The sequence below is a fragment of the Canis lupus genome, chromosome 9 (assembly GCF_011100685.1).
Source record: "Canis lupus familiaris isolate Mischka breed German Shepherd chromosome 9, alternate assembly UU_Cfam_GSD_1.0, whole genome shotgun sequence".
Taxonomy (NCBI): Eukaryota; Metazoa; Chordata; class Mammalia; order Carnivora; family Canidae; genus Canis; species Canis lupus.
Genome location: NC_049230.1, coordinates 48,367,763 through 48,388,457, shown reverse-complemented (window position 1 = coordinate 48,388,457; position 20,695 = coordinate 48,367,763). Strand labels below are relative to the sequence as shown.

Sequence of the window (20,695 nt, the reverse complement as noted above, 5' to 3'; positions counted from 1 at the left end):
GAATGATTGAATCATGTGAAAAAAGTTTTGTGTGATTTTTTTAATTTAAATTACCAAACTGCTCTCCAAAGTGGCCAGTACCGTTTTACACTTACACTTACACACCAGCAGTGTGTGGAGTGATCGCTTCTCCACATCCTCGCCAACGCTGGCTGCTGACAGTCAAAAACATACAGCTGGAATATGTAAAGAGCTCTCGCAACTCAACAATAAGTGAAACCAAGCAAATGAAGTAAATGTCTGATGAGCACATGGGACAATTGCTCAACACCACTAGTTATTAGAGAAATGCAAATCGAAACCACACACCAGGATGGCTGTAATAAAAAAAGACTGTCGGGACACCTGGGTGGCTCAGCGGTTGAGCATCTGCCTTTGGCTTAGGGTATGATCTCAGAGTCCTGGGATGGAGCTCTTTACATATTCCAGCTGTATGGTTTTTTTTTTTTTTTCTTTTAAGATTTTATTTATTCATGAGACAGAGAGAGAGAGAGAGATAGGCAGAGACACAGGCAGAGGGAGAAGCAGGCTCCATGCAGGGAGCCAGACGTGGGACTCAATCCCGGATCTCCGGGATCAGGCCCTGGGCTGAAGGCAGCGCTAAACCACTGAGCCACCTGGGCTGCCCCAGCTGTATGTTTTTGATCAGATCTATGTTCCAAATAATTTCTTCCAGTCTATAGGTTGTCCCTCAATTTTCATAACTAAAAATGTCTTGAACAGCCAATGTTTTGAATTTTTATGAAGTCAAATTGTTCCATTTCTTTTTCTTTCATGGATCACACCGTTGTACCTAAGAACCCTTGCTTAACCCCAGATCTTAAAGATTTTTCCCTATGCTGTCTTCTAAATGATTTTGAGTTTTTAGCTCTTGCATTTATGTCTATGAGCCATTTTGAACTAATTGGTTTTTTATTATTTTATTTATTCATTCATCAGAGACACAGAGAGAGAGGCAGAGACACAGGCAGAGGGAGAAGCAGGCTCATGCAGGGAGCCCAACGTGGGACCTGATCCCAGGTCTCCAGGATCACGCCCTGGGCTGAAGGCGGCTCTAAACCGCTGAGCCATCTGGGCTGCCCTGTAATAGTATTTTTATTTATTTATTTTTTTTTTAAATTTTTTTATTTACTTATGATAGTCAGAGAGAGAGAGAGAGAGAGAGAGAGAGGCAGAGACACAGGCAGAGGGAGAAGCAGGCTCCATGCACCGGGAGCCCGACGTGGGATTCGATCCCGGGTCTCCAGGATCGCGCCCTGGGCCAAAGGCAGGCGCCAAACCGCTGCGCCACCCAGGGATCCCATGTAATAGTATTTTTAAAGTTTTGTTTTCTATGTTAATGGATAGGACATGGAGATACAATTGATTTTTTAAAAAAAATTTTTTTATTTATTTATGATAGTCACACAGAGAGAGAGAGAGAGGCAGAGACATAGGCAGAGGGAGAAGCAGGCTCCATGCACTGGGAGCCTGATGTGGGATTCGATCCCGGGTCTCCAGGATCGTGCCCTGGGCCAAAGGCAGGCGCTAAACCGCTGCGCCACCCAGGGTTCAATTGATTTTTATATACTGACCACATCGCATGACTGGCAATTCACATGTCTGCTGCAAAGCGACAGGACACAGCTTACCCTGCTCATCTCTGGAGAAAGGGAGGCCTTGGCCTCAAGCACACAGCCCTCAATGCAGTGAGACTGCCACGTTCCCCTGGGTGAGGCTGGCTCTGTGGACACTTGGGGTCGAATTTTCCATCCTTGGGGACTTAGCATTCAGGAGGAGGGGGTGACACTGGCCATGCTGGGCCCATTTGGGAAATGTGCGGGGTAGGCCTGCAGACTTGCAGAGGTGGATTTGATCCGTTGGGGGACGGGCCGGCCCATACTCCCCAGCGTTTTCTGGGGTGTCTCTGTGATGCCAGCACCTTTATTGAGGACAAAAATTCTGTCCACCATCGAAACATTACCATTGAGAACTAGCCTGTTGGTTTGTGTGGTACCAGCCAGATTTTTCTGGAGGAAAAAAAAAAAAAGACAAGACTGAGCCCCTCAGAAATTGCTGAAACACACTGCATTTCAAAAACCAAGTGTCAGAAGCAATGCCAAGAAAGTACATCCCACACAAATCCTTTTATATATAACTCTAGAACAGGCACAAATAATCCATGGTGAGAGAAATCAGATCAGCAGTGATCTGGGGTAGAGCTGGGGGGAGTTGACAGAGAGGGGCATGGAGAAGGTTTTTGGGGTGATGGAAATATTCCCTATATTGAGTATGGCATGAGTTATGCAGGAGGAAACATCGATCAGTACCTACCAGGCTCTAAATGGCTGCATTTTATTGAGTGCAAATTATACCACAATACAGTTGATTTTTAGGAATATAAATGATAAACCTAACAATTTTCTTTTAGCTTCGAATAAAATAAAAAGAAGCCACCACAAAAGGGCATCACAGAAAACCTTGAGGAGAACTTTATTAACAACATGACCTTGAGAATTCAAAGTGCCGGGTTACTTATTACTTTCCTCCACGATAAGGGAGAGGAAGGTTAAGGCCACAAGAACCAGGAACAGAGGACTGAGGGGCAAAGGGCCAGTTCCACCTGCAGACCCTCTGCACTCTCTGGGGTGTGGGAAGCAGAGGGATCCTGGAGCCCTTTCCCAGCTTCAGAGCCTCTTTGGATTTCCTGATGGCTCCATAAGCACTGTATTGTTTGCTCGGCAGCGGCAGCGTGCTGTTCACCGTGGAACAGAGGACCCGAGCGCACAGCGGGCCTATTCGGCAGGGCTCCGGGGGCTTGCAGGTGTACACGCAGCGCCTGCCCTTCCTGTATCCTCGGGCCTGTGCAGTAGGCTGGGTCAGGCTCAGGAGGCCCCTGTTTTCTTCCTGTTCGGCCATCGTCGGACAGTTTTAATCTCTAGAAAGTTCCTCAGTACAAACTTCCAAACCTACAGGATTGGGTGGATTTGCACCCGGGAAGAGCAAGACAGAGCAGAAAGCACAATCGCTCTGATGATATAGGACATGCTGGGGTTCCGAGCAAAGGATCGATGAATTCCTGAGATGTTTTTGGTGCACACAAAGGTGGTTTTATTAGGAATGCCTGGGTGGTTCAGCGGTTGAGCATCTGCCCTCTGCTCAGGGCGTGATCCCGGGGTCCTGGAATCGGTCCCAAATCGAGCTCCCTGCATGGAGCCTGCTTCTCCCTCTGCCTGGGTCTCTGCCTCTCTCTGTGTGCTCCCATGAATAAAATATATATATATATAAAAAAAGAATGGTTTTATTGCCAGCCTGGGGGTGGGGGTGGTGGTAGAGATAAAGACGTTTTCAAAGGAACCTCTATATTGAGTAGACTCACGGTCCTGGGCGGTCGGGCTAGGATGGTCTGTTGCGCTCAATAGTGTCCACTGAGAGGCGGCGGAGCTCTCAGAGACCGCTTGCTCTGCTCAAGGATTTGTCAATGGGCTGTAAGTAGTAAGAAGTTTAACTTTTCTTTTGCCTTTGTCGCCCACGTCACCTGACAACATGGCCTGGGTGATGTCATGTCACCAGGGCTGGCACAGACTCTAAAGGGTCAGCCTGGCTTCCTCCAAGACCGGCTCAACCAGGCACAGCGGAAATGGACTACATTTCCCAGCCGCCCCTGCCGCGAGCTTGGTCCTGTGACCCCGCCCTAGCCAATGGGGTGCGGGCAGGTGTCGGGGCCCCTCCTAGAAACCGGCCTGCGGGAGCGGATCCGAGCGCCGCTCCTTCCTGCCCGCTGCGGGGGTGGACCTGCTGGCGGCCTGCAGCGCTGCGGGCGGGAGCGCCGTGGTCAGGAGCCGGCACGGCCCGCAGTGTCGGGGAGCGGGGCCCTCACAGCGCGTCCCATGCCCGGGCTGCCTGACTTCTCCGTTGAGAATTTTTTGCTCTATCTGGTTGGGACGTATCTGGGACGTCTTGGCTTGGTTGCCCGGGGTTCTTGCCCGGGGTCCCCCAGAGGCCCGCAGACCTGCAGAGGTGGGTTTGATCCGTTGGGGGACCAGCCGGCCTCAAGGCTGCTGTCCAGCCTCCAGCTCCGAGCTGGCAGGAGTTTGCACACAGACTTTCCTTACCCGCACTTGTCCCGCGGCACCACTTCCACGGGGATGTGGTGGAGTGGGGGCCCGCGGAAAGGGGCCAAGGCCGGCCTCCACCCCCGCCAGCCCTCTGCTGAGGCTCCGGCCCCGGACGGGGATCTAGAGCGCCCCACCCCCTGCCGTGACTCTGGTCCCGAAGTGTGACATGGGGTAGCCACGTCCACGGGTGTGCGACAGAGCCTATGACCTGTTGGTCATCCATTCTTTGTGGCCCCAGGGCCCTGGAGTGCCCTCTCTTCCCCACTGGGCCAGGTGGGAGAACAGCACACCCCTGCGGATCACTTCATGGGGACAGTGGAAGACGCACTTCCCAAACCGCGTCCTCCGGGGACCGCGGAAGCCGAGTCGCTATGGAGTCAACGTACCCGCCTCTTGCTCAGGCCTGGGGCGGCTTCAGGGTGTCCCCAGCGGGCCGGGAGGGCGCGTGCGCACGGCGAGGAGCCGCCGGGAGGTCGTGCGTGTGTCGCGCCTGGGAGCCCCGGGCTCGTGGGCGCAGTGCCCGGCGCGGCCGCAGGGCGGCAGCACAGCCCGCGCAGCGCGGTTCTGGGCCGGCGCCCCCACTGGGGCTGAGCCTGCCTCGGGGCGGGAGGAGAGCCCCTACCGCGCGTGGGGTCTCGGTCGAGTCGGGGGTCGAGGTTGGGAAGGCGCAGGGGCGTCGCGGGCGCCAGGAGCCAGGCTCGCGGGGGGGCCCCTACCCCAACCCTCGTGGTTTCTCGGACGTGGGGCAGGGGGTGCCGCTGGTCAGGATCCTCGGGGGCCGCCGCCCCAGTCCCACCGAAGCCCAGGATACTCAGGTGCCGCCTCTGGGGGGATAACCCCGGACCCCTCTCAGTGAGCAAGCATCCGGCTGGGCTCAGACCCCCTGGGGGGGCGCATGGCACATGCAGCAGGGTCTGCGGGGCGCGGGCGGGGGCGGGGAACCTCCGAACGGACGGCCTGTCCCAGGCCGTGACCCCAGAACACAGATGACAGCTGGTCTCTACCCCGCAGACACCCCGCGCCTGGCGAGTGGGTGCGCAGGACGGGCTTGGAGTCGAGGGTGGCGGGGCAGCCCCCGCGTCCCCACCCTATCCCGGCCTTTCTGAGCGCCCGTCCACCTCCCTGGGCCAGGGCCCCCACTGCCCACCCCCCATGCCGAGCCCCCAGCCTCCCCAGGCTGGTTTCCCCCGCCTCAGCGTCCTCTAGCCCGCCCCCAGGCGCGCCCCTGCCCCCCCACCTCCCGGGGCCCCCCAGCCTCCCCCGCCCGCCGGTCCCCCACCTCCCTTCGCCCTCATTAGCATAGCAGCTGCTCGCCGAGCGGGGACCCGCACGGAGGAAAGGGCAGAGGCCTTGAGAATGAATGGGGGCCACGGCTTTGGAGGGAGCGAGAGAAGAAAGACCGACAGACGCGCGCGGAGGGACGGCACGACGTACAGCCAAACAGAAGAATGCGCCCGACGGCGGGGAGGGCTGGGAGCGTCGCTCTGGGGGGGGGGGGGGGCGTGCGGTGGGGGGGGTAGGTGGGGGAGGGCGGCGGAGGAGGCTGCGCTGGAGGCCCCGTCCAGCCCGGGCCTCCTCCCCAGCTCCCCCGTGTCAGGCGCCCCGTGCCACCCTGTGCTGAGCCGCAGGACCCTTGGGGGACAGGCCAGAGGGCAGCCCTTCCCTCTGCTGCTCCGGACCTCCCCCTCCCTGGCCCTTGGCCCTCCCTCCTCTGGCAGGCTGGGCCTGGCTCCCACGCTGCTGGCCCTAGACATCACTTTCTGGCTGACCATTTTCCTGCATTTCCTGGTCTCTCTCTGGCATCCAGTCCAACAGTAAACACTTCCTGCGTCTGGCTGGGGGTCAGGTCAGAGAGACGTCGGGTGGACAGAAGCCCCCGGCACCTCCAGCCAGGGGTGTGGAGCAGGCCCTGCCCTCGCCCACTCTGTCTGTGTCCTTTCTCCTTCCCTGTGGCACAGCCCCTGCCTGCCGGACCCCTCCAACCTGGGTGGGGGGGCCTGGGTGCCGCTGGCAAGGACCCTCACTTGGCCTCCACATACAGACCTGCATGTCCTAGAGGCCAGAGAGGTCACCTCTGATTTCTTCCTTGCATGGGAAGGCTTGAGAGGATGCCCATGGTCTGCACAGCCCACCTGGGGAGGGACTCCCTAGTGACACCACTGGCAGGTTAGTGTCTGTTCCTGCACCCTGAGGATCTGGAGAGAGAACCTGCATTGTCCTGCTGGCTCCCTTGTTCATCACTTTGACCCCAGAGGGCAGGAAGTGTCTTTGGACTGGATACCCCCAGAGTCTGCCACCCACTGCCAGGGCCCAGGCTGGGGGGCCAGGTTGGCTGTGCACCAAGCAGCACCTAGGAAAAAGGCAGCCAGAGCCCACAAGGCCTCCCCCACAGCCGTGGGGCTGAGCGGCCCTGGCCTCCTTTATGTCCAAGCTGTGGAGAAAACTATTCCTCTGTGAGCAGCACAAAGCCTTTTTCAGTCAAATGTGTGTCTCAGAGAGAGGACTTCAGGGAGCTGCAGACGGGCCCCCGTGGTGGCAGCCCGTGCGCCTGCCGCACAGGCGCACAGGCCGGCTGGCCTCTCCTCTGTGGGGACGGGACATCGAAGGGCCAGCCACTCTCAGCAGACCCCTCCCCACAGGCAGTGCCAGGAGTAAGCATTACCTGCTAGTGTTACCCCAACCTCCTTCCCTGTGCGGGAGGGGGTGGGGCGCAGCAGTTCCCCGGGTGGGAATGGACCTGTGGTCCTGCCTGCCCCTGGACTGTCCACACCACCCAGGCCTGACTTCATTCTCCAGAAACCCCAAGCAAAGTCCAAGTTCTTGTGGCAAGTTTCCCTTTCCAGGCCTGGCACCCCCAGCTGGCACCCTCGGCAGCTCTGCTCCCCAGCCCAGTGGACACCACCTCCCCTGCAAGCTCATTTGCATCAAATATTCCACTCACCTCTGTGGGTGTCAGAGCTGCTCCTTACTCCCCAACACTCAGGCTCTCCCGCAGCTGAGGGACAGTAAATGCTGATTTTGGCAACAGAAGAGGGAGGGCAGAACAGAGCAGGATATGCAAAGTGGAAACATGGACGGTGGGGCTGAAAGCTTCCCGTGTGGAAAGGGCAGTGTGTCTGCAGGATAAAGTGCAGCCTGAGGACCTGCCAACGGGAAGCTGACACCCTCTGGCTGCTGCAGAGGGTCTGACTTACAAGAAAAAGCTGTTACCTTTGCCGGCCTCCCCTTCTCTGGGGAGGCTATCCTTGCTGAATACAGGCATCCTCTTGCTCTGGACCCACCTGCTGTCCTCCGGGCACCCCCCTCTCATGAGGCCCCAGTGCCCCAGGGGCATCTCAGGTTTGTGCATGGAGAGTCTGTCCTCTATATACCAGAAACAGACACCTGCTCTGAGCTCTCTGCAGGGACGTGTCTGTCTCTCTTGGGGTCTGTAGTCTTCAGGAATGGCTGGCTCCAGAGGCATGCTGGCCTCCCCAGCTCCCAAATGCCACCAGGGGACAGAGAGAAGAAGCAGGCCTTTTAGTCATCAGGAGAGAGCAACTCTTGAGGTTTCCCAGATTTAAAAAGTACCCCTTCTGTGCTGCAGGTGGCCCAGCAGAAACCCACAGCAAAGGAAGGGGGTGGTAGGCAGAGGGGGGCCTGTGGCATCTCAGGCTGGCTTCGAGGTGGGAAGAGCTGCAGCTGCTTTGCCAGGGAGCAGAGGAAAGAGCCTGTGGGCTGGTTCTGGGCGCTCTCAGGGTGGCCTAGGTCCCCCCACCCGGCCCCCCAGCTGGAAGAGCATTCTCCCCTGGCACCTCACAAATTCCGTACGTGGCCAACTGGGGCTGGCACTTGAGTTGTGCCCAGAGCCAGTTTACCAGGCTGGGTGCTTAGGTGAAGACAAGCCAAGCATTGTGTAGACGGCACCCACAGGTAGCGTGTTGCAGCCTGACCCTCTTCCCAGGTGCCAAGAGCAAGAAAAACCAACAAGCTTTTTTTAATTAAAAAAAAAATCAATGAAAAATTTATTCATAAATTTTTCATGCTGGGCTACAAGTCTATATCGTACGCTCAGGAATGTGCTGCAGACTTTATCCAGTTAGAAGTGATCATACCAGGACCCACACACAGCTTCCATATAAGCCTAGAAAGTCTTAACATTAATTAACATAATTAAAAAGGTATTTGCATCTAGAAAAAAATATACAGAAAAACTCCTTTTGGAGTAATCTGTGCCTCAGTTTCAATGTCTGCTTGTTTCACTGACATTATCAATATATTCTTCTCACACAAGGGTTTATAAAAGGCCCCAGATGACTGCCCGGGTCTGACCAGCCGCGCACAAAGGGCCTCCACCCACCTGTGTCCTCAAGTGCTCCCCATTTCTGCACGAAGGGTCAGCAGCACTCTACCCAGGGGAAGCCTCATTTAAATTTGAATAATTCAGCCTCCCTTTTATTTCTCGGGATCAAAACAACAAGGGGTGTGGGGTTGCATAGAAAATGGGAACCTCGGAGACCAGGAAGGGCGCCTTTCGGGAATAGTGACGCAGAAGCCCCGCCCCGGCCCAGGTCCCCGCGCGGCCCCTCCCCCACGTCGGGATTCGAATCGGGTCCGGGCGGCTCCGGGAGGCTGAAGACAACACAGTCCTTCAACTCACTCAGCAATTAGCACAAGAGATTCACAGTCTTATAGGTATTTTATAAAAATATAAATATGGGTACACTGTTGCCTTCACAACGCTGGATACAACGCCCTTTAAAATTGGGTTTATAACCAAGATTCAACAAATACACCTAAAACTTGGCTTAAAATATGTTAATATTTTATATTCTGTCATAAATGTTATGACATTTAATCGTGGCAAATCCATTTACTTTTTTTAAAAAAGTGTGCAACCAACTACCTAGAATAGAAGTCGCTAGAAAAGGCCTCACGCCACCCCAGCCCCCGAGGAGCCTCTGCAAAGCCAGCAGGGTCGGGGCACGGCCTCCCACGGGAGAGGGCAGAGGGAGGCCCGGGGCTCCCCAGTCGCGCTCCGAGGAGTATGTCCGCGTGTAAGGGGGGGAGGGAAGGGAGGAGTGGCGGGGGCGGGGAGGGGGCCTCGCACGGGAAAACCATCAGGCTGGGCGGTGTTTTCAGTGCAACCAAGAAATGACAGACTCAAGTTTTTTTAAGTTTTAGGACTAGGAAAATAAAAACGCATCTTCCCCCGACAACCACATTGACCACGCACAGTATTTTCCAAACAACAACAAAAATCAGTCGCACAAACTGCACCCACAATGTGCACACACAGGATAAATAGTTTGGAGCCGCAGAAGAGCGGAGCGTCCCCACGGTCGCGCGTCCGGGCCGGGGCGGCGGGCTTCGGCCGCGGGTCCTGCGGGCGGCGGGGCGCCCCGACCCCCGAGCCCCGCCGCCCGCCTTCCGCCTCCGGAGAAACGCATGGACCGAGGATCCGGTGTCTCGGGACTCCGAACTCGCTGGTGGCCAGACTCAGATTTCAAAGGGGCTGCAGCCCGAGCACCGCCCCTTCCCCCAGCCAGGCGGCGGCAGCGGCGGCCGTGGGCAGCCCTCGGCCCAGGTCCGGGCGGCCGCGCGGGAGCGGCGACCCCGGGGCCCCCCGTGGGCGCGGACGCGCGCGCCGGACTCGTGGTGGCCGCGGTGCGCACCGAGGTAGTTGGCGGGAAGGTACAGCAGGCGACACGCTCGAGGCCCACGTCCGGTCCCGGCGGGCATCACCGGCCGCCGCCCGCGTACTTGGCCTTGGTGATGAGATAGAGCACGATGTCCTGGTGGCCGCCAAACGCGGCGATGTGCAGCGCGCTCCAGCCGTCGCGGTTAGCCAGGCGGATGTCCGCGCCGAACTTGACCAGCAGCTTCACGAGCTCCAGGTTGCCGTCGATGACCGACTGGTGCAGCGCCGTCTGGCCCTCGGGCCCGAACGAGTTCACGTTGAACTCGCAGTTGGTCATGTTCTGCAGCAGTGACTGCAGCTCCTGCGTGTTGCCCTTGCGCACGGCCTCCTGGAAGATGCGCTGCGTCTGCGGCGCCGAGCAGGTGGACAGCTCAGCCTGGCTCATGCTGCCGCCGGACGCGGGCCGCGGGCCGTGCCGGGGCTCAGCGCGGGCGGCGGCGGCTGCGGCTGCGGCGCGGGCCCCTGGCTGTCTCGGGGCGCGCCGGGGCGCATGGAGGGCGCGGAGCCCCCGGGCCCCGCACGCCGCCCCTGGGCGTTCCGGGCGCTGGGGGCCGGGGGCCGCCGCCGCCGGGCCCCCGCCGCATCCAGCCGCGCCCGGGCGGGCGGGCGACCGGGGCGGGCACTGCGCTCGCGGGGGCCGGTGGGCCCGGCGGCGCCGCCGCGCGTTCCGGGTCCCTGCTCGCTGCGGCTCCCACGCAGACCCCACGCGCCTCCCCACGCGCAGCTGCACTCGCCCGCCCGCCGCGCCGGGGCGCCTTTTACCCCCTTTATATTTGCATAACAATAGGGCGCCCGTGACGCGCACGCCGGCGGCCCTACGATTGGGCGGCGCCCACGTGGGGGCGGGGCTGGGCGGGGCGTGCCCCGGCGGCCGCGCGCTTCGCCGCAGGGGGCGCTGGTCGCCGGCTCCGGGCCAGGTGGCGGTGCTGGGCTGGGGGGGCGTCCTGGATCCTTGCGCCCCGGGCTCCCCGCATCTCCGCCGTCGTCCCGCCTACTCTTCCTGTGGCCACCCGGGGAACCCCAAGCTGCCCGCTCGCGCAGACCCCGGCACGATCCCGGCCGAGCGCGGCCTCCCCAGGGTGGGGGCTCGGGAACATTTCAGATCCGGGGGGCTGGGGTCCCCAGCTCTCCGGGTGCGCGGCGACGAGACTGGCCAGGCCTGGGCCCCGGGACCCCGGGTCCACGCGCGGGGCCAACAACAGCTCGGTCTTGTGACCTCAGCCATGCAGTCCTTCCCGCACGGGGGTGGGGGGGAAGGCTTCTTAGGCGGCCTGGGTGACCCCGCCTTGACTCCACAAACCCTGAGGCCCTGCCCTGATGAAGGAGCAGGTTCTCCACCTGAGGAGGCTGGGGGGGCTGCCCCTCTACATCCCACCCCGGCTCAGACGCTCCTCCAGAGGGGGCAGGTCAGTCAGTGGGACCTCAGGGTCCTGTTTCCCTCTGCTGGGCCACCTCCAGCTGCAGGAGTAGGCAAGGCCTGGCCGGATGAGCAGCCCCAGGTAAGCCACCAAGGGCTGCTTGGAAGGGAAACACAGAAATGACTCATTTTCAAACTGTAAACCCATATTTTATTGATGCTCTAATACTGCCACCAAATTTCCTCATTAGGGTTTTACAGTTTATAGCTGGGCTGTGGTGTCTGGAAATTGGGCAGGAATGAGTCTCGGAGCAGCAGGCCTTGGGCAGCAGGAGGAGACCAGTTTCCAGTCCCAGGAGGCAGTTGCGAGCCTTATCTGGGGAGCCCACCCGCTTGGTCTTGTCTGGGGGGGCCCATGAGTGTCTGCACACATGCAGTGGTACCCCCATCTTGCTCTGTGCCCTAGAAGAGTCACAGCCAAACCACAGGAAAAACTGGGCAAGGCCAACCCAGGACTGGCTGCCTCTAGTCTGCCAAGCTGAGACATGACCGTAGCTGACCCTCCAGGGCCCTCCTGGCAGCCAGAGCTCCCGGAGTCCTACTCGCTGGTCTCCCTGAGGCCAGTGGTCCAGCTGGTGGTCCAGCAGTTCTGCAAGGCCTGGCTTCCCCCCGCAGAAGTGCCCCACAGAGCCCTGCGCTAGGGCCAGCTGTGGGTGTGACCTGGGAGGGGGCTGCTATCAGGACACTCCTCTTACCAGGAAGTGTCCCTGGGTCCAGTAAGAGGGCCTGGGAACAGGTGCCGCTGGACTGTGGACACCTTGAAGCTGGGGCCCCCAACCACCCCAGCACCAGGGAAGAGGGCCAGGCCCTGTCCACCGGGGCCCACAGAAACCTCTGGACAGTGACCGTCGGAGTGGTAAGCATGTGACCCTCTGCAGGGCTGGGACGCTAGGCAGCACATGCCACCCTGCTGTCTGCTTCTCCCTGGAACAGGGTTGGGCATGGGGGCAGCATGCTGGGAACGTGCACCAGCTCTGGCCATGCCCAAGGCGGTCCCCCGAGGGTGGCTCGTTCAAAGCCAGGCCCCGGCCCAGGTGGGCTCAGGTCACCTGACCTGAAGAAGGGCATCTCAGAGACCCTGTTGGGCCCAGGCAGAGCCTGGGAGCAAAGTCCCAGGAATACCCGCGCCAGCGTCAGGGAGGGCAAACAAAGGGGCCCTGTGAGCTGCGTGTGGGAATGCGCGGCTGCCACTGCAAGCCATTAAATCGGTGGTTTGGGTGTCCCCAGCCGGGGCGGCGTGGCCACAGTGGCCATGAGTCTGGCCTGAGGCTCACACGCGCAGGGCTCGGGGTGAGAGTCAGACAGGTGCAGCTGGGCCTGCCATTGTGGAGTTCAGGTGAGGGTCACACTGTCCCTAGGGGCTGATGGGATTCCGTGGCAGGGCAGTCAATGCATTCTGAGCAGCTCTGGCCCACTCCCTAGGGGCTGCCCCATCCTAGGACAGGAGGGGAAGAAGGGCTTGCAGGGCACTGCCTCCTAAATGTTTGCCCAAGGGATGTTCCGAGAAAGGAGGACATTTGTTCCAAATGCCCTGGAGGGAGGGGGAGAAGCCTGCCATTGGCCAGGCCCTGCCTGGGCGCCGAGCGACCCCCTTGGGCATCTGCAGCTTTTCTCAGTGCTGTCTTCACTTCCACAAACAGGCAGGCGCTTCCCTGGCTCTGGGGGAGAAAGCCCTGACCCCGGGTATGTGGGGGTCGCCTGAACCCGGGCTCCATAGGCAGGCCGGTCCTCTGCATCTGCTCCCAGGATGTGGTGCAGGGGTGCCGCCCGCAGGGCCTTGGGGGAGGAGCCGGAGCAGTGGGTGCCGGCAGCTCGTTGGCAGAGCCTGGCGGCGGGGGAGGGCCGCAGGGGAGGCCGCGGCCGGAGCTGGGCCAGGGCCTGCGGCCCCCTTAAGCACTAGGCGGGGGAGGGAGGGCGCGCGGGCGGACGGGCGGGGGCGGGGCTTCCAGCTAATTCATTAAAATGTGTCGGGGAGCGTGGGAAAGAGGAGAGTGTTTCTTCCCAGCAGCCCAGACACCTGGTAGAAGGGCCGAGAGGATAGAGATCAAATAACAAACACTCAGCCCTCGGCCAGAGCGGAGGAAGGACGCCCAGGGCAGGAACTGGGGCAGACAATCCCTGCGCAGCTCTGGCCTGCCCCACCGGCTGCTCGGGGCAGCGCCTGGCACCAGGGCCCCAGCCCACCCTGCCAGCACGGTGCCTGACCCCTGGCCTGGGGTGGGGCCTTAAGAGGCTGCTGGCCTGACCCCGGATGGTCAGGACCAGGGTGGCCGCGGAGCCAGGCTGGGTGGCAGAGGGCTGGGGAGGTGGGGAAGGCAGGTGGGATGGTACAGGCGAGGCCGTGAGGGGCACCCGGGGCAGGGGTACTGGGCAAGAAGGACACTTGGTCTCCCCGTGCTGCCCCTGCTCTGGCCTTTTTCTGTTGAGGACCAGCTGCCCTTGACACCAGGGCCTCAGGGCAGAGTCTCCAGGAAGCAGGGGGGTGGGCAGCGGGGGCCAGCACCCCCGGGGGTTTCCTCCTGGCCCCCTGGGGAGGAGCAAGCTTGGGCTGCCTCCTAGGACAGGATTCGGTGCTGCTCTGGCTCTAGGAAGCAGCACCCAGACCACAGAGGGTGCCTGGCTCTGGTGGGGCCTGGCCAACCCACTCACCTCAACAGCCCAGCAGTGACCAGAAGGCCAGCGTGCACACTTGGCCCAGACACAATGCCCACTCAGCCTGGCCCTGTCCCCGGGGCCTCCTGGCCTCTCCATCTGAGCAGGGGCACCAGCTGCAGCCAGCCCAGGCATGCCCCGGAGCCCAGTGGGCACTTCCGGGGAAGCAGAGGACAGGGAAGATGGTGGGACGTCTGTGCGGCCTGCGGGAGGAGCCCTTGCATGCACACCCTGTGGCCTGACCCTGGCCTGGGGCATGGCCAGAGCCACCTGGTACCTGGTACCCACAGGTGCACCCACTCGGGGCACAGACGGCGGCCCTGCTCTAGCCCCCAGCCCCAGCGGCCCCCGAGGTTTCCGCCTGGGCTCCTCAGCCAAATCTGAGCTGGTTTCCGCTCAAGGCAGGAAGGACAGGAAAGGGATGTGGAGGGGGGGAGCACACATTCCTGGGGGGTGAGCCAGGAGGAGGCAGCGAGGGCAAGATGCAGTCTGGCTCCTCTCCCCACCCACCTGGCAGTGAGGCCTGCAGGGCCCTGGGGTGCCAGCACCTCAGTTTCCCTCCGGTGGGTGGAAAAGCAGCTGCTTCCTGAAGCTGAGGAGGGGGCTCTTGTGTGCAGGGGCCCCTTGGGGCTTCAGCTGCTGCCCTCTTGCAGGAGAGGAGGCCACCCAGCCTTGAGCCGGGGGAGGCCTGTGGGGTCAAGCTCCGGCCAGCGGGGGGCCAGGGTCGCAGACTCAGAGGCGCTGCCTTCCCTCCAGGCCCCGGCCTTCCAGTACACATGGATGTCTTCCACAAGGGGGGCTGCCCTGCCTCAGGCACCAGGTGGGGCTGGGGCTTAACCCCAGGAAGCCCCCCCACATCTGGCCTGAAGAGCCTGCCTAGCAGGATCCCTGGGACTGGAGGGGGAGCTGGAGGGTCCTGAGGCTGGCCTGGCTGGGACCTGCTTGGGGGAAGGGAAGGCAGGGGAGGCCTGGGGAGGCCAACAGAATGGGCTAGTGGGGTGGGGAGTGCGTCTGCTATCACAGCAAAGGGAGTGGGCCACCGGCGCAGGGGGCCTGTGTGTCCCCCACCTCCTGCAGCTTGCAGAGTCCTGGGGACGGGGAGCCACTTGGGTCCCACACCTGGGCCTTTATGCAGTGCCCTCTACCAGGCATGTCCTTCCCACCTTCCTCAGGGTGTGAGCATCCTGACTATGGGCAGACCGTGTCCCCCCGAGCTGTGCTCTGTGCGGGGGGTCCTGCTGGCAATCTGGAGCACTCTGGGGTGGGCACTGGGTCCGTGTAGGTCAGGGTGTCCTGCCTCGGCCCACCCCAGGGGACCAGGCCAGTGGGGTTGGGGCGCTGTGCTGGGGGGCCGCTGGCTGGGCCAGGGGGCTTGGGCTGCCTCTGGGAGCCGGCGGCACTGTTCAGGACTTCGCTGAAGTGCGAGGTGACGCGGCCCAGGTGGGAGCCCTCCCAGAAGACCTTGCCGCAGCCCGAGCAGCAGTAGAAGTGCCTCAAGTCTGGCCGCCACAGCACGCCCTCCGGGACCCTCGCCAGTTGCAGCCGGGTGCCGTTGGCCAGGGTGGCAGGCGCGTGGCTTTGCAGGTCGGCCGCCTCCAGCCAGCGGCAAGACAGGTGAGAGGTGTAGCCCCCTCTGGGGGCCTCGTCGGGGGTGTCGCCTGCAGGTGTCGGGGCCACTTTGAGCTCTCAGCCTTGGGCGTGTGTGCCACCTCATCCTCTGCCTCATCTTACAGACCCCTGGCTCTCCCCACTGGGGCTGCACACCACCCCTCACTGAGCACACAGACCGTCTTGGGCTGGGTATGGGTGTCAGGAGCCCCACGTGACCTCACCTGCATCCTGTAAGTCCTCACTCGGGTCAGCCTTGTCACCTGTGAATCAATCCAGGATGTCGGGGACAGTCCCCAGAACAGGGCCTGGATGCCTCTGGGCCCACAGGGCACCTCCAAGTGCCCAGCTTCTCCACCACCCTTAGCAGAAAGGGCGAAGGGCAGGGGGCTGAGGAGCCATGGTGCCAGCCTGAGCCCCTCCCATGGGAACTCACACCTTGGAATGTTCTTGGGGCTCAAAGGTCCTTGGGAAACAAGTTCTGGGCGTGAGATTGGCTGATTAGGGCACTTGGGGGCCTGGGAACAGCGGGTGGGGGCGGGAGCATCCCTCTGTGGTGATGAGCAGATAAGCCACTGCCCTGCCTAGGAGTGCAGCTCCCAATAGCCCGCACTGTGGCAGCCGGGGCCCCGGGGCCCACTGGCCCTCAGGGAGGTGGCCAGGCCACGGCATAGGGCTGAGGGCAGCCGCAGCAGAGGAGCAGTGGCATGGGTGAGGGCAGTGTCCTCCGGGTTCTGGTGACCTTCATACTGTGCTCAGCAAACATTCCTGCACAGGCAGCTCCAGGCAGACCACAGCCGGGGCCTGACTGGATGAGCCCCCCACCCAAGCCCCACTGCCTCTGGGGAGCCCAGCGTGGCCACAACCTCCACCTGGCCTTCCTCTCTGGCCGGTCTGCCCTCAGCCTCTACCTGAGGCCCCCAGGATACCAGGTGGCCTACAGGATGCCTGTCCACCACTCCAGCATAGGTGTGGGCCTCTGGGTGGGGTGCCAGAGGCCCTGAGGGGACGGAAGCCCTGGGTGCCCACGGAGGGCACAGCCTGCGGAGGACATGGTCCATGAGGGCACTGCGCATGCTCTACTCCCCTCCTGGGCCCCAAACACATCAAGGCCACACTGTGAAGAGCCAACAGCCCTGGGGGTTGGACACAGGTCATGGGGATAGCCTACCTGCTGAGTGGGTGGCCCCTGCTCTGGCCCCAGACCCTGGAGAGGCACCCAGGCCTCAGGCTGGCCCCCAGGGAGTGTCCCTGTGCATCCTACCCTGCCCCTAACTGAGCCTGGGAGCGGCAGGGCACACCCCTGCCCTGGGCAACAACTGCAAAGTCTCCGGGGGCTCTGTACCCTCTTCTTTCCAGCTTTACAAGAATGGAAACTGAGGCTGGGCCCCTAGTTGGGGGGACATCTGGGTTTTGCCCTCCTTCCTGTCTGTCCAGGGCTCGTCTGCCTTCAGATTGCTTTGCAGGTGCCCTCAGTGCACAGGTGTGCAAGCACCTGCATGTGCACCCCAGCGTGTGCATGGGAACGATGGCACGTGTGCCTGCCCTGCTGGGGAGACGTGGATGACAGCACCCTGAGGGGCTGTGTGTCTGGGCCTCATGCCCCTGGGCCTGTGGCCTCTGCAGGTGCTGAGCTCCGCCCATCCGCCAGCTGGCGCTCTAGCCCTAGGAGCATCCAGGGGTTGGGCCCCTGCCCCATCCCCAGACCCCACAGAGCCTATGGCCAACCCCGTGGGGCGCACACACCTGTGCTGTGGGCATCTTCCTGGGGGCTGCCGAGCCGCACCAGCTGCCTCATCATGTCCTTGGAGACCTTCAGGTACCGGTCACAGTTACAGGCCTGAGGACAGAGGGGATCCTGAGGCCAGGTGGGAACCCTTCCACGTGCCCACTTGCTGCCTCATGCTCTTTACAGTGCTGGGTCTGGCCAGAGACACACGACATATCCCTTCCTCTCCCTGCAAGACAGGGCACACCACCTCCTGGGAGCCCTCCTTGACTGGACTGGATCCTTACAGCCCCTGGGCAGCCTCTTCTGGCTCCTGAGACCCTGTGGGACTCTGCCATCATCTCCCCAACCCCAGAGTCTTGAGGGCAAAGCCAGGCCCTGGGCTGGGCTGTGGTGGGGGACACAGGGCCCAACATCAAAGGCTCAGGTAAGCAGCCCCTCAGCTGCCCCTCTGCTGGTCTGGGGGGACCCAGGCCATCTCAGTGTCCGTGTTTCTCAATGGCCATGTTGGTGAGCGATCGAGACGGAAGTCACTTTTGCTCCTGTTTGGGGTCCTGGCCAGGGATATGCTGTGGGAAGCCTGGCCAGGGATATGCTGTGGGGAGCTCCGTACAGCCCTGCTGACCTGGCGACAACCCTGGTGGAGTCAGGGGCTCCTGGGCACAGCCTGCCACCTGCCAGGGTGAGGGGCCCCAGGACCCCCAGGGGGAGGTGGGGAAGGAGTCGGTGCCTGGAGACCTGGCTCCCAGGCAGGTAGGCGTGGGGTGCCGCAGAGACGTGCACTCTGGTCAGAGCCTTCTGGACAATGAGCTGGAGCTGGGCCAGGGGGCTCCCAGGCCCTGGGAGGGGGGCCCTGACCTGCACACATGTGATGGCTCTTGGCCCCCTCCTGGAGGACATGGCCTCTGGGGAGGGCAGGCGGCAGCCATGGGTCCCTGGAGCCCCAGGTGCCCATGTCAGAGGCGGTGCCCTCCCTGCCCCCACACGCCCTTTTCCCACGGGCCTTTCGACACTGAGCTTGCTTTACCTGTGGCCTCGTGGCTCCACATCCAGCACGAGGAGCCAGGGCCTGGGAGTGCTGGGTGGGTGGGGTCGCCTCTGTGGGTGTGGGCGGGCAGCCTAGGTGGGGCCCGGGAGGGCCGAGCCTGGGCAGGACCCTTCCTGCTGCCTCTGGGGGGCCTCCTATCCTCCCCTCGGCTGCCCCTGCCACCCGGACCCTGGGCCTGCCTGTGGCGCAGGGGGTGCACTGCGGGGCCTGGCCCCCAGCACACGGATCCAGGGACCCTCTTGGGGCAGGGGTGCAGACGGAGTGCTGGCCGCAGGTCTGACCTGTGGTCACTCCAGGCCTGGTTGGGGAAGGATGGAGAGCAAGAGGGCAGTAGAGTCTCTGGCAGCCAGGGCTGTCCCCCACGGAGGTCCACGTTCTCCCTGGCCAGGCTCCCTGAGGGGTCAGAGCCAGTAGGTGTAGACAGAGCCCAGGCAGTGGGGTGGGAGCCTGTCGCGGGCCCAGGCCTGGGGTGCACACCTGGGCGGGGTGGCCAGCTCATGCTGAGTCACTTTGAGCAGACAAACGGCCGGTGCCATCCGCGAGGACCTGGCCCCACCCTCGGGAACCACCAGAGCAGGTTTTCCCACGGCTTCTGCCCACTGTCAGGGCCCTTGCTGTCACCCCGTAGGGCCCTGGGAGCCCTGCCCTACCCCCACCTCCAGCTGGAAAAGCCGGTTCTGTGCACTCACCCCTTCTCTGCCCTGCATTCCGAATCTGCAGGAAAGCCTCTCCTCCATCTCGGTCGTCCCCCACCACTCCCCCACCCCCCCCACCCCCCACCCCCCATCCCTGGGCCCAGCAACTCTCCTCTGACCACCTGCTGTGGGCAGGCAGTGGCCACCCTCACCAAGGCTGAGGGGCTGCTCTTCGGGGCTCACAGCCTAGCCTGGGCTGCGTCGCGGGCCCCGTGCCAGTCCAGCAGAGGCCCCCTCCTGACACCCACTCATTCTGAGGGTATCGCACCAGGGTCCTCACATGGACCCCCAGGGGAAGCTGTGTGAGCAGGTACTACCTAAGTCATGCCCATTCTTCCCTGTGGGATGGCCAAACCCTAGCTCGGGATGCCAGGGGGTCCAGGCAGATGGCAGTGGGGGTCCTGGGGAGGCCCAGACAAGGGCTGGGTGGTCCAGTCCCGTGGGTCCAGCCTGGTCTCCACCCCCAGAGCCCGGCTGGGTGGGAGGGGGCAGGAGGGGCCGGGAAGGCTTCTGGTGTCCCCGTGTCAGGGGGCCACTTGCCTGCCTGGTTCCACAGCTCCTGCAGCTGCTCAGGGCCAACACCCGCCAGCCGTCCCTACTTGGGACCCTCTGGCTCCCTGGGGGCTTCCCAGGATGAGCCCATGAGTGGGACGTTGTCCCCTGGGGACTGATGGTGGCCTATAAACATTGCTGGGCCCTGAGCCTCAGCAAGTCGGGGGCTGAGGGTGAGAGGAGGGTGGGATGTGAGCCTCACCTGGGGCTCACCAGGCATGGGGCCTGGCAGAGACCCCGTGTTCCCAAGGGGGCGGGGCAGCAAGAAGGATGTGGGGTGGCTCCCTGCCCCCACTGCAGACTTGCCCCCAATTCCCTGCCCAGTGGGCACCTGGCACAGTGGGGTGCGAGGGCCCCCCCTCCCAGCTGGGAACTGGGCCCAGGCCACGAGAGTGCCCTGCTGTTGGGGCTACTACTCAGCCTGGGGGCCGAACAACTGGCGGACAACAGCAACCTTACTCCTGCTGGATGGCAAATGTGTCCGGCCCTGAGCCCCTACCCCGGGAGGCTGCATTCTGGGATTTTCTGACTCCACAGGCAGGGCGGATGGGAGCTTCGGCTCAGAAGCTGTGACATGCTCTAGAGTAACAGGCCATTTCTTGCTCCTTTAGAGCAAATTGGGAGAACGAGAGAAAAGCATAGAAAAGAAGAAACTAAACCTGCCCTCATCCCACCACCTGGTGGGAAAAGCTAGCATGGCAAGGAGAAGAGTTTCCATTTCCGGCACCTTCCCAGGGCACACCTCTCCTGGGGCCAGCATCTCCAAGGCTCACGTCAGGGGAGGGGGGCCCTGGAGGGGCTGCAGGACACAGGGGTATGGCTCCCGCAGTGTTTTCTGCCCATTTGGTCCCTGCCGAGAGCTACCTCCCCTTACCGTCCACACTTGTGTCCCAGGCTTTCCTGGGCTGGCTCATGCACCGTGACCCACCCCCGCAGAGCCACCCCAACAAATGGTGCCGGGTGCAGGGCCGGAGGGCTGGGATGAAAGACTCCTGGCCGCGGGGTGTTAGCCTGACACCTCGGCCTGAAGCCCCCTGGGTGTACTCCACACCGTGCGCTCCCACACCCTGCAGGCAATGCCTTGTGAGGCCCTGAGCCATCTGCCCCCCAAGGAGATGTGGTTCCGGGGCAGAGCACGGCTGCGGAGCTGCGGCCTTCTCCCTGACCCGCACACCGGCCAGCTTTGCCAAGGAAGACCCTGCAGGCTCGTGGCTGCA

The 20,695-nt window shown here is 62.1% G+C and overlaps 2 protein-coding genes across 23 annotated transcripts in view; both read right to left on the bottom strand.

Moving 5' to 3' along the window:
* Positions 1-8,068: 8,068 nt before the first annotated feature.
* Positions 8,069-10,225, bottom strand: NRARP (NOTCH regulated ankyrin repeat protein). Its single transcript, XM_038548652.1, has one exon. The coding sequence runs from the start codon at positions 10,160-10,162 to the stop codon at positions 9,818-9,820; it is 345 nt and encodes a 114-aa protein (XP_038404580.1). The 5' UTR covers positions 10,163-10,225; the 3' UTR covers positions 8,069-9,817.
* Positions 10,226-11,322: 1,097 nt separating this feature from the next.
* The window catches only part of EXD3 (exonuclease 3'-5' domain containing 3), an 81,738-nt gene continuing 72,365 nt past the window's right edge, over positions 11,323-20,695 (bottom strand). For 20 of the 22 annotated variants that reach the window (XM_038548636.1, XM_038548620.1, XM_038548626.1 and 17 more), the window contains 3 exons: positions 17,201-17,294; positions 15,679-15,717; positions 11,323-15,504 (listed from right to left, as the gene is read on the bottom strand). In XM_038548636.1, the coding sequence (XP_038404564.1) occupies positions 15,035-15,504; positions 15,679-15,717; positions 17,201-17,294 (603 nt within the window). In that variant the 3' untranslated portion in view covers positions 11,323-15,034. Of the gene's footprint in view, positions 15,718-17,200; positions 17,295-20,695 lie in introns of all 22 variants that reach the window. The other 2 variants (XM_038548625.1, XM_038548641.1) reach the window with 2 other exon arrangements.

What these genes read in the sequence shown, in the direction of transcription:
- NRARP (XM_038548652.1), bottom strand. Translation starts at nt 10,162, where the DNA reads ATGAGCCAGGCTGAGCTGTCCACCTGCTCGGCGCCGCAGACGCAGCGC.